The 12,646-nt window shown below is 46.4% G+C and overlaps 1 protein-coding gene across 1 annotated transcript in view; it reads right to left on the bottom strand.

The window, feature by feature from the left end:
• Positions 1-3,526, bottom strand: part of LOC115078264 (receptor-interacting serine/threonine-protein kinase 3-like) — a 64,972-nt gene extending 61,446 nt beyond the window's left edge. The window contains exon 1 of the mRNA XM_029581073.1: positions 2,164-3,526. Within this exon, the coding sequence (XP_029436933.1) occupies positions 2,164-2,369 (206 nt within the window). The 5' untranslated portion in view covers positions 2,370-3,526. The remainder of the gene's footprint in view (positions 1-2,163) is intronic.
• Positions 3,527-12,646: the final 9,120 nt, after the last annotated feature.

Raw genomic sequence — 12,646 nt, 5'->3', positions numbered from 1 at the left:
ACACAAGCTCCCACCTACACACACACACACAAGCTCCCACCTACACACACACACACACAAGCTCCCACCTAACACACACACACACACACAAGCTCCCACCTAACACACACACATTCAAGCTCCCACCTAACACACACACATTCAAGCTCCCTACACACACACACACTCAAGCTCCCACCTACACACACACACACACTCAAGCTTCCACCTACACACACACACTCAAGCTTCCACCTACACACACACACACACACACTCAAGCTTCCACCTACACACACACACACATTCAAGCTCCCATTTAATCTACACACACACATTCAAGCTCCCATTCTCACTCACACACACACCTGGGCCTTTCCATTAGGCACAGCCAAAGTCCTACTTTCACCGCCACGGGGATGGGACCCCGCGATGACCATGCTACTCCCGCCCTCCTTTGAGTTGTCGCAGGTATGTGATCCCGCGGCAGCCTTGCTTCTTTCCAAGGCCCTCCTCTTTGCCACCATGCAGATGGGATCCCATGGCAACCTTGCTTCTTCCAAGGCCCTTCTTTTTGCTGTCGCAGGGATGGGACTCACAAAAGCATTATTGGTTGGGTGGGCCATGGCTCACCCATGGCTACACTACTGCCTCTCCCCCACATGCTATCAACATTGCCTCTACCGCATCCCCGGCCATGGCCAAACTGGGGATCTTCCACATGGCACTGTGCAGCACTTGTCAACTGAGCCACTGGGCCAGTCACTCCTTTTTCTTTTCACATTGTTATTGGAGAGGTGATGTATCTTATTTTGCTCTATTTTTTTTTTTTTACTTCTTTTCCTGTAGTTTTACTTTGATCTCTCCTCTCATATCCCCTTCATTCATGCACTATCCTCACCATCCATGCACTCTTTCCCCTTTTCCCTCCTCTCGGCACACTAGTAGTGATATGGAGCTGCTCTGAACCACAGTATATTGGGCTTGGGCCAATATACTGTGGTTCAGAGCAGCTGATGGCAACAATTTTGGCTGATGGCAACAGTTTTGGCTCAAACCCTAGCAATGGTGGTTTCTCAGCCTAAGCATCAGCCCTGACATCAACAGCAGTTTCTTATGGCCAGGCTGGGTCCCTGACATCAGCATCTCTTCTGCCCATGCCTGGCCCCAGCACTTAATTTTAAGCACCCAGCCATCCAGAATGTCTCCAGCCCTGCTGGGACAAATTCCAGTTGCTTGGTTACCTGGGAGCCTAAATTTCAGCACCTGACACCTTCTGCTGGCCTGGCTTAGGCTGAGAGGAGAAACTACTGCTATAGTCGGGTCAGAGTTCAGCCCAAGCTAGGTGAAGGAGCTACTACCACTGGGCAGCAGAAGAGGAGAGACTGAGGAGAAAAGAGTGTGCAAAATAATGTGCAAAAAATAAAAACAAAATAAGAAACATAGAAATGAAATGAAATGACGGCAGAAGGAGACCAAATGGCCCATCTAGTCTGCCCCGCAAATTTTCTCTCTCATACTTATCTGTTTCTCTTAGCTCTTGGTTCTATTTCCCTTCCACCCCCACCTTTAATGTAGAGAGCAGTGATGGAGCTGCATCCAAGTGAAATATCTAGCTTGATTAGTTAGGGGTAGAAGCCGCCGCAATAAGCAATCTGCACCCATGTTTATTTGTTTTACCCAGACTGTTATACAGCCCTTATTGGTTGATTTTCTTCTCCCATGCCGTTGAAGCAGAGAGCTATGCTGGATATGCATCGAAAGTGAAGTATCAGGCACATTTGGTTTGGGGTAGTAACCGCCGTAACAAGCCAGCTACTCCCTGCTTTGCGAGTGCGAACCCTCTTTTCTGGATGTGTGAAGTATCAGTTTTTCTTCTCCCCTGCCGTTGAATCAGAGAACTATGCTGTATATGCATTGAAAGTGAAGTATCAGGCTTATTTGATTTGGGGTAGTAACCGCCGTAACAAGCCAGCTACTCCAAGTTAAACCAAAGAAAAAAAAACTACATTTTTTTCCTGGTTCTTACCTTTTCCAAAAACGTTCCACCCCGGTCTTTCTTATTTCTAGAGTGTGACACTAATAAAAGTCTCCCCCTCCCTGTACCCCCCACCCCCCCGAAAAAAAAACATTTTTGTAGCATGAGGGTTGACAGAGCTTGTGTCATGGAAAAGGATTACTTACTCTCCTGCTCCCCGGATGATTTTCACAGCGACCTCCTTGTCAAACCTTGGACACTTTGCTCTGTAAATATCCCCAAAGCCGCCCCTCTGGATCATTCTCAAATCCTTTAACTCATCTGGCTCCAGAGTAAGGAGCTGCTGTTGCTGTATTGGCCCCTGACCATCTTTCTCCAGCTGAACTGCTTGCTGGACCTTCTTGTCCATCATCCCCCCTCTGGACAATTTCCTTCTCTATCTGCCTTTGCCGAGCCACAACCTCTTTCTCCAGGCGGCGCCTAGTTGCCTCCTGAATCCGCAGCTGCTCTCTGAGCTTCTTTTCCTCCAAATCGAGAAGGTACCGATGCTCCTCTAGCACCTCCTTCTCAGTTTCCACAACTTCCAGCTCAGCCTAAAGCTCGTCGTGCTTTTCACCACCAGAGCTCCTCTCCTCCATGGCAATACGCCTTCTCTTACAGTTGCACAGCCATCAAAAGTGTCACAGAGCACACTTTTATAGAGGTAACAAATGTTTAGAGATGCCAGCCTTTTGCACTGCTAGGATTCCCTTCACCAGGCAACATCACACGACTCCATTTAACAGACTTAAGTCAATCAGGGGAAGCTATTTTGACAAGGGCATGTGGGCTATTGCTGTTCAATTTGATCCAGTTGTTGCATTCTTTACAGAAAAAGAAGGAACTGCTTTCACTTGCAATCATCCTTAATTCCACAATAGCAGCTGTAATACTGGTCACTTTCCACTATGCACTATTCAAAGACATGACTGCAGGAAGTGCATTAACATGTCACTTTTCCCAAGGACATCAATAACCTTCCCGTCAGATCACCCCACGACAAGCCTGTTGCAAAATATTATGATTATAATCTATACATAATAATGACCAGTTTTCTTCCTGATTTGGTAACTGAATTATCCCTCTCCATCCAGACTCATTTCAACCAAAAATAAGTGAACCCCGAAGTAAAACTTTGAATCCGCTTAGAGGAAAGGAATTCAAATAATGTCTTTCAAGGGAGAATGATAGAGAAAGTGAAACCTAGAATGAATCTAGCGCCTGGTTTACTGAGGTTTCTCTCCCATTTCCCCACGGGGGCACAAGTTCAGCAAATTAGGCTGAAATAGAGAACATCTGCCCCTTCCTCTTAAAAAAAAAAAAAACCGAGCAGAACACTGGTCCCTTTTGCTGAGAGACATTCAGCTAACTTCCCGACACGCCATTCAACTGCGCGAAGTGCCACTGTTGCCCCCACCCGCAAACTTCGTGCACCTGCCAACACCAAACGTGGTCCCTTCAACGACCCCGCTCCCTCCTATGTGCCACCCACCCTCCAACCAACCCCCATGCAGAGGCAAAGTTCCTACGAAGACTGCACGCGAATCAACTGCACCGCTGTTGCGCATGCGTCCGCAGGCTCCGCGCGCGCCGAACTTGTACCCCCTGCCCACTTCCTCGTCTCTCAGTGTCGCGCGCGCCGAGATAACGGGATCACGTGCCGCACAAGAAGGCGCGTGCTCAAACCACCTTCATTGATTGTAGAACTAGAAGTAGTTGCCTGTGCGTTGCGTGCGTGAGGCAGCGGGGGCTACGTCCTAGGATGTGCAAATATAAGGAAGCTAGGGAGGGTGGGAGCGGTTGTAGTGTGTACCAGAGCGCTTCAAAATCAGTTTCTGGTGTTACTTGTATAAAATGGTGTGGAGTTTTTTTTCCCCCCAGCTATATGAATGGATCAGGAAAAGGGCATTTTGCAGTTGCTAGGCTAGATTTCTGTTGCCATGCATACAATTTGAAAATGTGGATTTACTTAGCGAGCTTTATTTACAGTCATTTGCTAATAATTGTGAGAGCCCTGCCAGTCTTGGAGCCCTGGCACAATATAGTACCCTTATTTTTATTGTTCCCCATTCTTTTAGCAAGTCAGGATCTCTGTCCTAATCTAGAGGTCTAATGAGGTGGCACACGGGGCGAATACCTCATTGGCACCCTCCCCAAATATATAATTTTAAAATTCCCTAAATATCAATAAAATATTTCAAAACAGCAGACATAAAATAACAGCCAATAATTAAAATTAAGGATTTTAAAAATCTCCTGCCCTCCATATGTGTCATCCTAAGATTGTTGTAGACTGGGGGCACACGTGTGGGTGCGCGCACACACACAATTTGCTCCCTCTCCTACACACACATACATGGTGAAAGACAGAGGGAGCATGTGTGTGTGAGAGACACACTTTATCAGTTCCTCTCACATACAGACATGCTTCCTCCATCTCACATGCTTCCTTTGTCTCTCACAAATGTACATATGCAGACAAAAATTGAACTGGAAACCACAACAAGCCAAATTCTGTAAGCAGTGCAACAATGGCAAAGCAGAAAATCCCCAAAACAATACAATCAAGAAATATAAATCAATTAGAATAGTATAACTATACTAAAAAATATACATTTCAAAACTGCTGATGGAATAGCATAATATTCAATAATTAGAAGCTCCTGTACACATTTTTTTAAATTTCCTAAGCCAAGAAAATATTTCATAATAGCAGACATCAAATAATACCCAGTAATTAAAATTAATAAGGATTTTAAAAAATCCCCGGCTCACCATACCTGTCACCCTGAGATTGTCGTGAACTTGGGGTACACACACACACAGAGACACAAATAAAATATGCTCCCTCTGTCTCACACACACATACAAGCTTGGTGAGAGACAAAGGTTACTTGAGTGTGTGTGTGAGACAGACACACACATTTCTTCCTTCTCTTTTTCTCATACACATATATGCTTCCTCTGTCTCAACCCCACCCCTGCCCATACACAGGCACCTTCTCATATAGACACGCTCATATATATACATGGGCACACACGCTCATATACGCTCACCTCATATACACACTCAGGCAACCTCTTATGCACACGCACACACACTCTCTCATAAACTGGCATCTATTGTCACAGGGCCAGGCTCCCTCTCACACATGGTTTGGCGCTCTTCTTCAGCTGCTGCTGGCTTCCAGTTACCACCAGCGCCACCGCAGGGCCTCGCCTTCTGCCACTGGCCTCTTCCACAGGATCCCACCAGCACGTCATTTATCAGCACTGCCCCAGGACCTGCCTGCTGGCGGCAACGTCACCTGAGCCCCTGTTGTCACCCAGGGCAGACCGCCCCCTTGCCCCCTTAGTTCGCCACTGGCCTAAAGGTAGGATTTACTAGAATGACATAGAATATAACATGACAGAAGTTAAAAACCAGAAGGCCCATCTAGTTTACCCAATTCCTAGTGCAATGCCATAGACCCCAGTTCTTTTCATATTATCCATTTCTATTATTATTTTAGGATATGATTTTATTTTATTATATATCAATAGAAAGAGTAGTTTTATAACAGCCTGCTTGCAAAAAGTGAATGCAGACCATAAGTCTGGTATGAAAATTAGCAGGCACATGCGTAGCCCTGCACGGCCTATATGCACATGTTTATGCCTGCTTGGAGTCAGGCGTAAATGTGTATGCATACATTTACACACATACTTTTTGGAAATCAAATGTAAGTTCATAAAAGGTTTCCCTATCCTAATTCTGCCCGTGAGATCACCTCTTTCAAGAACACATAAAATTACACACGAAATCGCTTCCACACGCATAGGCCTCCAAGGTAACTTTCCAAAAGCCCATTTACGTGCGTAAATGCTTTTGAAAATTTCATCCTAACAGGTGAATTTTCAAAGGAGTTGCATATGTAAATGTAAATAACTTTTGGAAATTGCTATAATAATAGCAATTTCCAAAAGTCATTGCTATTGCTTTCCAAAAGTCATTGCTATAATAATAGCAATTTCCAAAAGTCATTTACCTGCCTTAAGTGCTCTTAATACAGGTAAAACCTATTGGCATTTATACCACTGAATACAGGACAAGTTATCCAGCTAGCTTCAACTTACTGAATATAACCCCCCCACACACACACACAATTATCAAATTTAAAAACCATGTAGGTTGATTTTAAAAGCATGCCTCAAGCAACAATGTCACAAGTATGTGGGCCGTGCAAGAGCAATGCAGATTTTAGAAAGCTACAAAATATGTATTGTATGTATCTGCACATGAGTGAGGAATAAGGGGGCGGGGCATGGGCATTCTGGGGTGGGGTTAAGACACACGTAAACTCAGAATATCAAACTAGAGACTTCGGTGCACGTCGGCTTGTTAACCGCGTAAATTTACTGCTGCTCCAGCTGAGAAGCAAGCCTGAAGCTCTCGGGTTTTAGGGCTTACAGGACAGGGTTGAGGGTTTGGGTCAACTGGGGGACTCGCAGGGTGAAGAACCAGAGAGGTCTGGAAGACCACAATATTAGCTGGCCAAACTGGTGGACTAATGGGAAAAAACTGGGTTATTCCTCATGCTAAGCATGTTTTAAAATTTGCTGACATACATGTATGTTACGACTGTCGCTGCCCGACATATCCACTCCGCCCTCCTTACCTCTTTGGCGACTCCTTCCGCGGTTGATGGGCGTCTGCCTGCAGTCCTCTCCAGCGTCCCCGGTTCGGCTTGGGTGCTGCATCCCGCCATGTTGTTCAGCTGCCACAGGGCGCGCGTGCCGCACGGCCCTGCTTCTTATTCCTTCTTTGGCGCGAACCTCAGGGGCGTCCCCCTGTGATGACATCATGCATCCCGGATACAAAAGCCTACTCTACTTGCTAGCTAATCGAGTTAGCAAGGTGAAGGTAACTCCTTACGGATGGGATTCGCTGTCTGTACCTAGTTACTCTGCCTCTCCTTAATTGGACTTACTCTATCGGGGTACCCGCTCCTCGGGGGCCTCTCTCTTTTCTTTCAGGTCGCTGTCTGGAACCAGTACTCGCTCCTCGAGGGCCCATGTTCCCGGACTCGCTGCCTGAGCTCACTTCTGCTTGGAAGAACCCGCTGCCTACACCATCAGTGAATTACCATCTCGACTCTCTCAGAGCTGTTCTCTAGAACCAGGTACTCGCTCCTCGAGGGCCTGCCTCTATTCCAGCTTCTGTGTTACCTTCCGGGAGAGAGCGCTGTGTGAGTAATCTACCAACGAGGCTCCTTAACAGAACCCTGTGTATGCTCCACTGTTCTCACTATCTCAATTTCTCTCCACTACAGCACAGCCATTGAGGCTGCGGAACTACAAGCCCAGGCGGGCTTCATCTCTACTCACTACTGCCACCTCTGGTGGCTTCTCAACTCTGTTTAATAAAAGATAATTCCGTGTTGTGTGTCCTAAAGCTGAGCCTGATCTGTGGCCCCTCACGGGACTTCCCCCTGTGGGCGTGGTCATCTGCCACAGTGTCCAAGGGTCCACCCAAAACCTTACAAACAATAACAACGTAAAAGCCAACCTGGTCCTACTGAAGACACACACGCTAGCTGTGCCTGAATAACCTCTTCAAATTTGGAGCATACTTACGAGCGGTTGGTGCATTTTAAAACATATGCACATCAGTGCGCGCACAATTAAAAATTCTAGCATCTTTGCTTGTGCACCAATATGTGCATGTATGGGCGCACTCGCTTTAAAATCGACCTCATAGATTTTAAGAGACACCTACTAAATATACTTAAAAACCCTACATTTAACTCTTAAATTTAGGTATCCCATCACTTTAATCAGCCTTCAAGACTTTATCAATACAACAAATTAAGAAGCAGATAGAAGCCAGCAGTGAGATGGAGGCTATCCAGTCTTTTACACTGAGTGCCAAAGGTATGATTATCTACCTGTTGGTGAGAGGTTGCATGTGTACACCCGATGCAAAGGGCTCCTGGCTCTCAGAGAACGAATCTGATCGCTGAAAGCCAAAGTGAAAGACCTGAAGGAACTAAGGCAGACAGAGAGAGATATATAGAGGAGACCTTCAAGGTCATAGTAGAGCAGTTTCAACTCAAGTCTGGCAGCTCTTGTGCTGCTTTGGATGAGGAAGATCCCCTGGCAGGAGACAATCACCTTGGTGTGGCAGAAAGTGATCCTGTAGCTAGAAGCTGTCCTCCAGATGATGCTTTTTCCTCTCATTCTGAGGATGTGTCTTCAAAAGTCAGTGCCCATGAGAGAAAGATTAGGACAGCTGATGTAATGGATGATTGGCTTATTAGGGAAGGAGATGGCTAGTTGGCTGATGGGTATAAGAATCGCCGGTGACTCACCTGCCTAGTGCAAAGGTAGGGGACCTCATGCACCACCTAGATAAGATTTTAGAGAGTGCTGGAGAAAAGCCAGCTGTCATGGTACTTGTGGGTACCAATGACATAGAAAGGTGCAGGAGAGAGATTCTGGAGGCTAAATTTAGGCTGCTAGGAAATTGAAATCCAGACCCTCCAGGGCTGCATTCTCAGAAATGCTCCCCATTCCACTTAGAGGACCCCAGTGGCAGGCTGAGCTCCATAATCTCAATGCATGGATGAGATGATGGTTACAGAGAAGAAGGTATTAGGTTTGTTAAGAACTGAAGAACATTCTGTGGAAGGAGGTGTTTATTACGACTGAATAGGTTCCATTTTAACCAGCGTGGCATGAAGCTGCTGGCACTAACCTTTAAAAAAGAGTTAGAGCACCTTTTAAACTAAAACATGGGGAAAGCTGACTGTCACTCAGCAGTGCATGGTTCAGAAGGCAGTATCTTCCTCTGAATGATGTAAGCTAGAAAGCCCTGACAGAGAGGTGCTTATAAAAGCTGAAAAATTCCGATGTATTTAAGTACAGAGCACATAGATTAAAATGACTCCAAACTGCCAGTTTCATCTGATAATAAGCAGGTTGTGGGTACACATAAAATAGAAATACAAATAAAATGACTTTATCTGTATGCAAATGCCAGACATTAGAATGTATGGCGCTAAAGGAAGATATAGACATACTAAGCATAGACCTTGTGGAAGGAGGATAACCAATGGGCCACTGTGATACGATGGTATAAACTATATTGACATAGCAGGGATGGCAAAACTGGTGGAGGGATGGCACTATATGTTAAGTATAGCATAGAGTCAATTAAGCAGGATAAAAGTATTGCAGAAAAAAACTGCACTGGAAACTTTATACATAGAAATTCCAAGGGTAAATGGAAGGAGTATAGTAGTGGGTATATACTACTGCCTGCCTGACCAGGATAAGGAAACAGACTGCAACATGCTAACTGAGAATAGACTGACCAGTAAAATTGGCAACACAATAATAGAAAAATTCAATTACTCGAATATTGATTGGGTAAATGTTACATCAGGACATGCAAGGGAGGTAAAGTTCCTAGATGCTATTAATGACTGCTTCAGGCAGCAGTTGCACATGGAACCAATGACAGAGGGAACTACATTAGCCTGGTGCAAGAGATAATGATCATAATGTAATAAAATTTGACATAATCACTGGAGGGCAAATACTGAGGAAAACTATGTAGTAGTAAATTTCGTTAGAAAAAAACCTGAAAGGAGCCATTCACAAGGTTAAAAACATTCAGGAGGTGTGGATACTGTTTAAAATTATCATACTTGAGGCCTAGACAAAATGTAGTCCATGCATTAAAAAAGGTTGAAGAAAAAACAAATGACTGCCAGCACAGTTTAATAGTGAGGTGATAGGGTGTTGTGAACCTGCCCGCGAGGAGCGCAGGCAGGTCCCCTACGTCCCGCAGCCAGTCGGGCCGCTGACGCTACTCCTTCCAATGCGGCACAGGAGCCGCGTTCTTCTGCCCTACGCGGCAGGGCTCAGTGCCGGGAGCCTCATTCCAAAGTGGCTGGATCGCCGCTGCCACTCCCGGGGTCCTAGGACGGTGGGAAGCCATCCTTGTCATGCCGGGGTCTTCAGCCGGCAGGGAAGCCGTCCCTGCCTGTGGCTGCTGCTGCCCAGGTCCTTGCTCGACAGGGAGGTCATCCCTGCCGGTGCCTGCAGCCCTCTTGCACTTCCTGCAGCCTGCACTTCATGGCAGGGCTGCTCCTACAGCCTGCCTTGCTTGCTCCTCGGGTCTTCTCTGTGGCTGAGGACGCCACCAACACATCCTGCTCTCTTCTCCTGGATCTCCATAGGCACGGGCGCGTGCCTCTCTTCTCCTCTTCAAGGGCCAACCAGGTGTGGCCCCCTGCTGGCTCCTCCCTGGGCGTTGTCCTCTTCAGCCCTAGAAAAGGGCCCAGCGTCCATTCCAGCTTGCCTTCGCAAGTAGTTAGATGCTCCTGGATGTTCCTGTCCTTCGCTCCAGGAGTCTTCTCTGTTCCAGTCGTCTTCAAGGTCCTATGTTCTTCGTTTCCTGTCGGAGCGCCATGTCTCGTTTTGAAGTCCGTGATCCATTCCTGATGTCCGTGTTCCAATCCAGATGTCCGTCTTCTGATGTCTGTGATCCAGTCCTGATGTTCATCTCCTGTTCGTGATCCAGTCCTGATGTCCGTCTCCTGTCCCTGATGTCTCTGATCCAGTCCCGATGTCCTGAACCCCAGGTTCCTCGTCTCCACCTTTCCTGGCGTGTCATGTCATGGTCCGTGACCAGTCCCACAGGTGGGCTGAGTAGGGTGCTTCATGGTACATTGCCTTCTTCACTATCACAGCTCAAGCCTCCAGAGGGAATCCCTTGCTTGAAGCCAAGCCGTGTCTTGGTCCTGTGTCCCTTGCTTGAAGCCAAGTCATATTTTGGTCCTGTGTCTTGAACTTTGCTCACCCTCGGATACCTTGTGCCTGCACCGTCCATACCTAAGACTCTGTTTGAACCTGCTCCATTGCAGCATGGTCCACGACCAGCCACTGGCGGCTGTGTAGGGCGCGCCTCAGTGCAGGCCTCTTCAGTATCTTTGTCATGTTCCAGTATCAGCTTCCATCATCTCGTCTAGAGGCTCTTCGAGTCCAGCATGGTCCACAACCAGTCCCGTGGGTGGACTGTGTAGGGCGCGCTGCGTCGCAGTCTCAACCCAGTACCTTACTCAACTCTTCTGAATACCTTGTGCATCCAAGTACCTTGTTCCTGAGTCTTCATCTGTGCACCCAAGTACCTTGTTCCTGAGTTTTCATCTGTGCACCCAAGTACCTCGTTCCTGAGTCTTCATCTGAATCTCTATGTTCTGGTCTTTGCTGCCCTGATCTCCATCCGGCCTGCCGCTTCTTGCCGTTACCCAGCGGCAGGTCCGAAAGGGCTTGGAACGGTCGGAGGACTGTTCATTAAGACCACCATTGCATTGCTGGTCTTCCGAAGTGTACAGGTCCGGAGGAGGGTCAGTAACTTCAGTCATTTGTCTTCAGTCCAGCCTCGCTCCTGACCAGCCCATGCTCGGGTATGCCTCACCTGCCGTGGCACCTCTTCGGAGTTCCTCTGGGGTCGAGCCGTGGTCCAAGAACACACAATCCCCTGGAAAGCGGAACCGCTCTCCTAGCGCTTCCTAAGAGATGCGAAGCCCTCTGAGCCTTCCCATGCTCAAGGTCTCCATCTCCATAACACAGGGGCAATTAAAGTCAAAAGAGCATCATTCAAAAACTGAAAAGCAGACCCAAATGAGGAGAATAAGGAAGAGCATAAGCACTTTCAAGTTAGATGTGAAAAAGTAATTAATCAGGCTAAGAGAAGATTTGAAAAGAAGCTTGCCATATATGTAAAAATATATAATATAATTGTTTTCAAGTACATTTGAAGCAAAAAGCCTGTCAGTTGAACTGCTAGAAAACCGAGCAGTAAAAGGGGTGGTTAGGAAGGACAAGGAAATAGAAAAACGAAATGAATTCTTTGCCTCTGTCTTTACTGACGAGAATGTTGAAATCATATCCACACCAGAAACATTTTTTATGGTGATGACTGAGCGACTAGATGGGATCACTGTGAAAGTGGAGGACATAATAACTCAAATTGACAGACTAAAGAATAACAAATCACTGGGACCGGATGGTATTCACCCCAGAGTTCTGAAGGAACTAAAAAATGAAATCGCAGACCTAGTTGTGGTGATTTGCAACCTATCATTTAAAACAGAAGACTGGAGGGTTGTCAATGTGACGCCAATTTTTAAAAAGGGCTCCAGGGTGATCCAGGAAACTATAGATCGGTAAGCCTTACATCGGTGCCGAGTAAAATAGTCGAAACTATTTTTTAAAACAAAATTACTGACAACATAAATAGACATGGTTTAATGGGTTAGAGTCAACATGGTTTTTGGAAAGGTAAGTCTTTCCTTATCAGATTACTAGATTTTTTTGAAGGTGTAAATAAACTTGCAAACCATGAGCCAGTCGATATAGTGTATTTGGATTTTCAGAAGGTATTTGACAAAGGTCCTCATGAGAGATTCCTCACAAAATTGGAAGATATGGGGATTGGAGGCAGTGTCCTATTGTGGATTGGTAACTGGATAAAAGACAGGAAACAGAGGGTAGGACTAAATGGCAGTTTTCCGAATGGAGAAAGGTCGTGGCGTGCCCTAGGAGTCTGTATTGGGACCTGTACTAATTAACATATTCATAAATGATCTGGAGAAAGGA

Source organism: Rhinatrema bivittatum, chromosome 16 (assembly GCF_901001135.1).
Source record: "Rhinatrema bivittatum chromosome 16, aRhiBiv1.1, whole genome shotgun sequence".
Classification (NCBI taxonomy): Eukaryota; Metazoa; Chordata; class Amphibia; order Gymnophiona; family Rhinatrematidae; genus Rhinatrema; species Rhinatrema bivittatum.
This window is presented reverse-complemented; position numbering and strand designations above follow the sequence as displayed.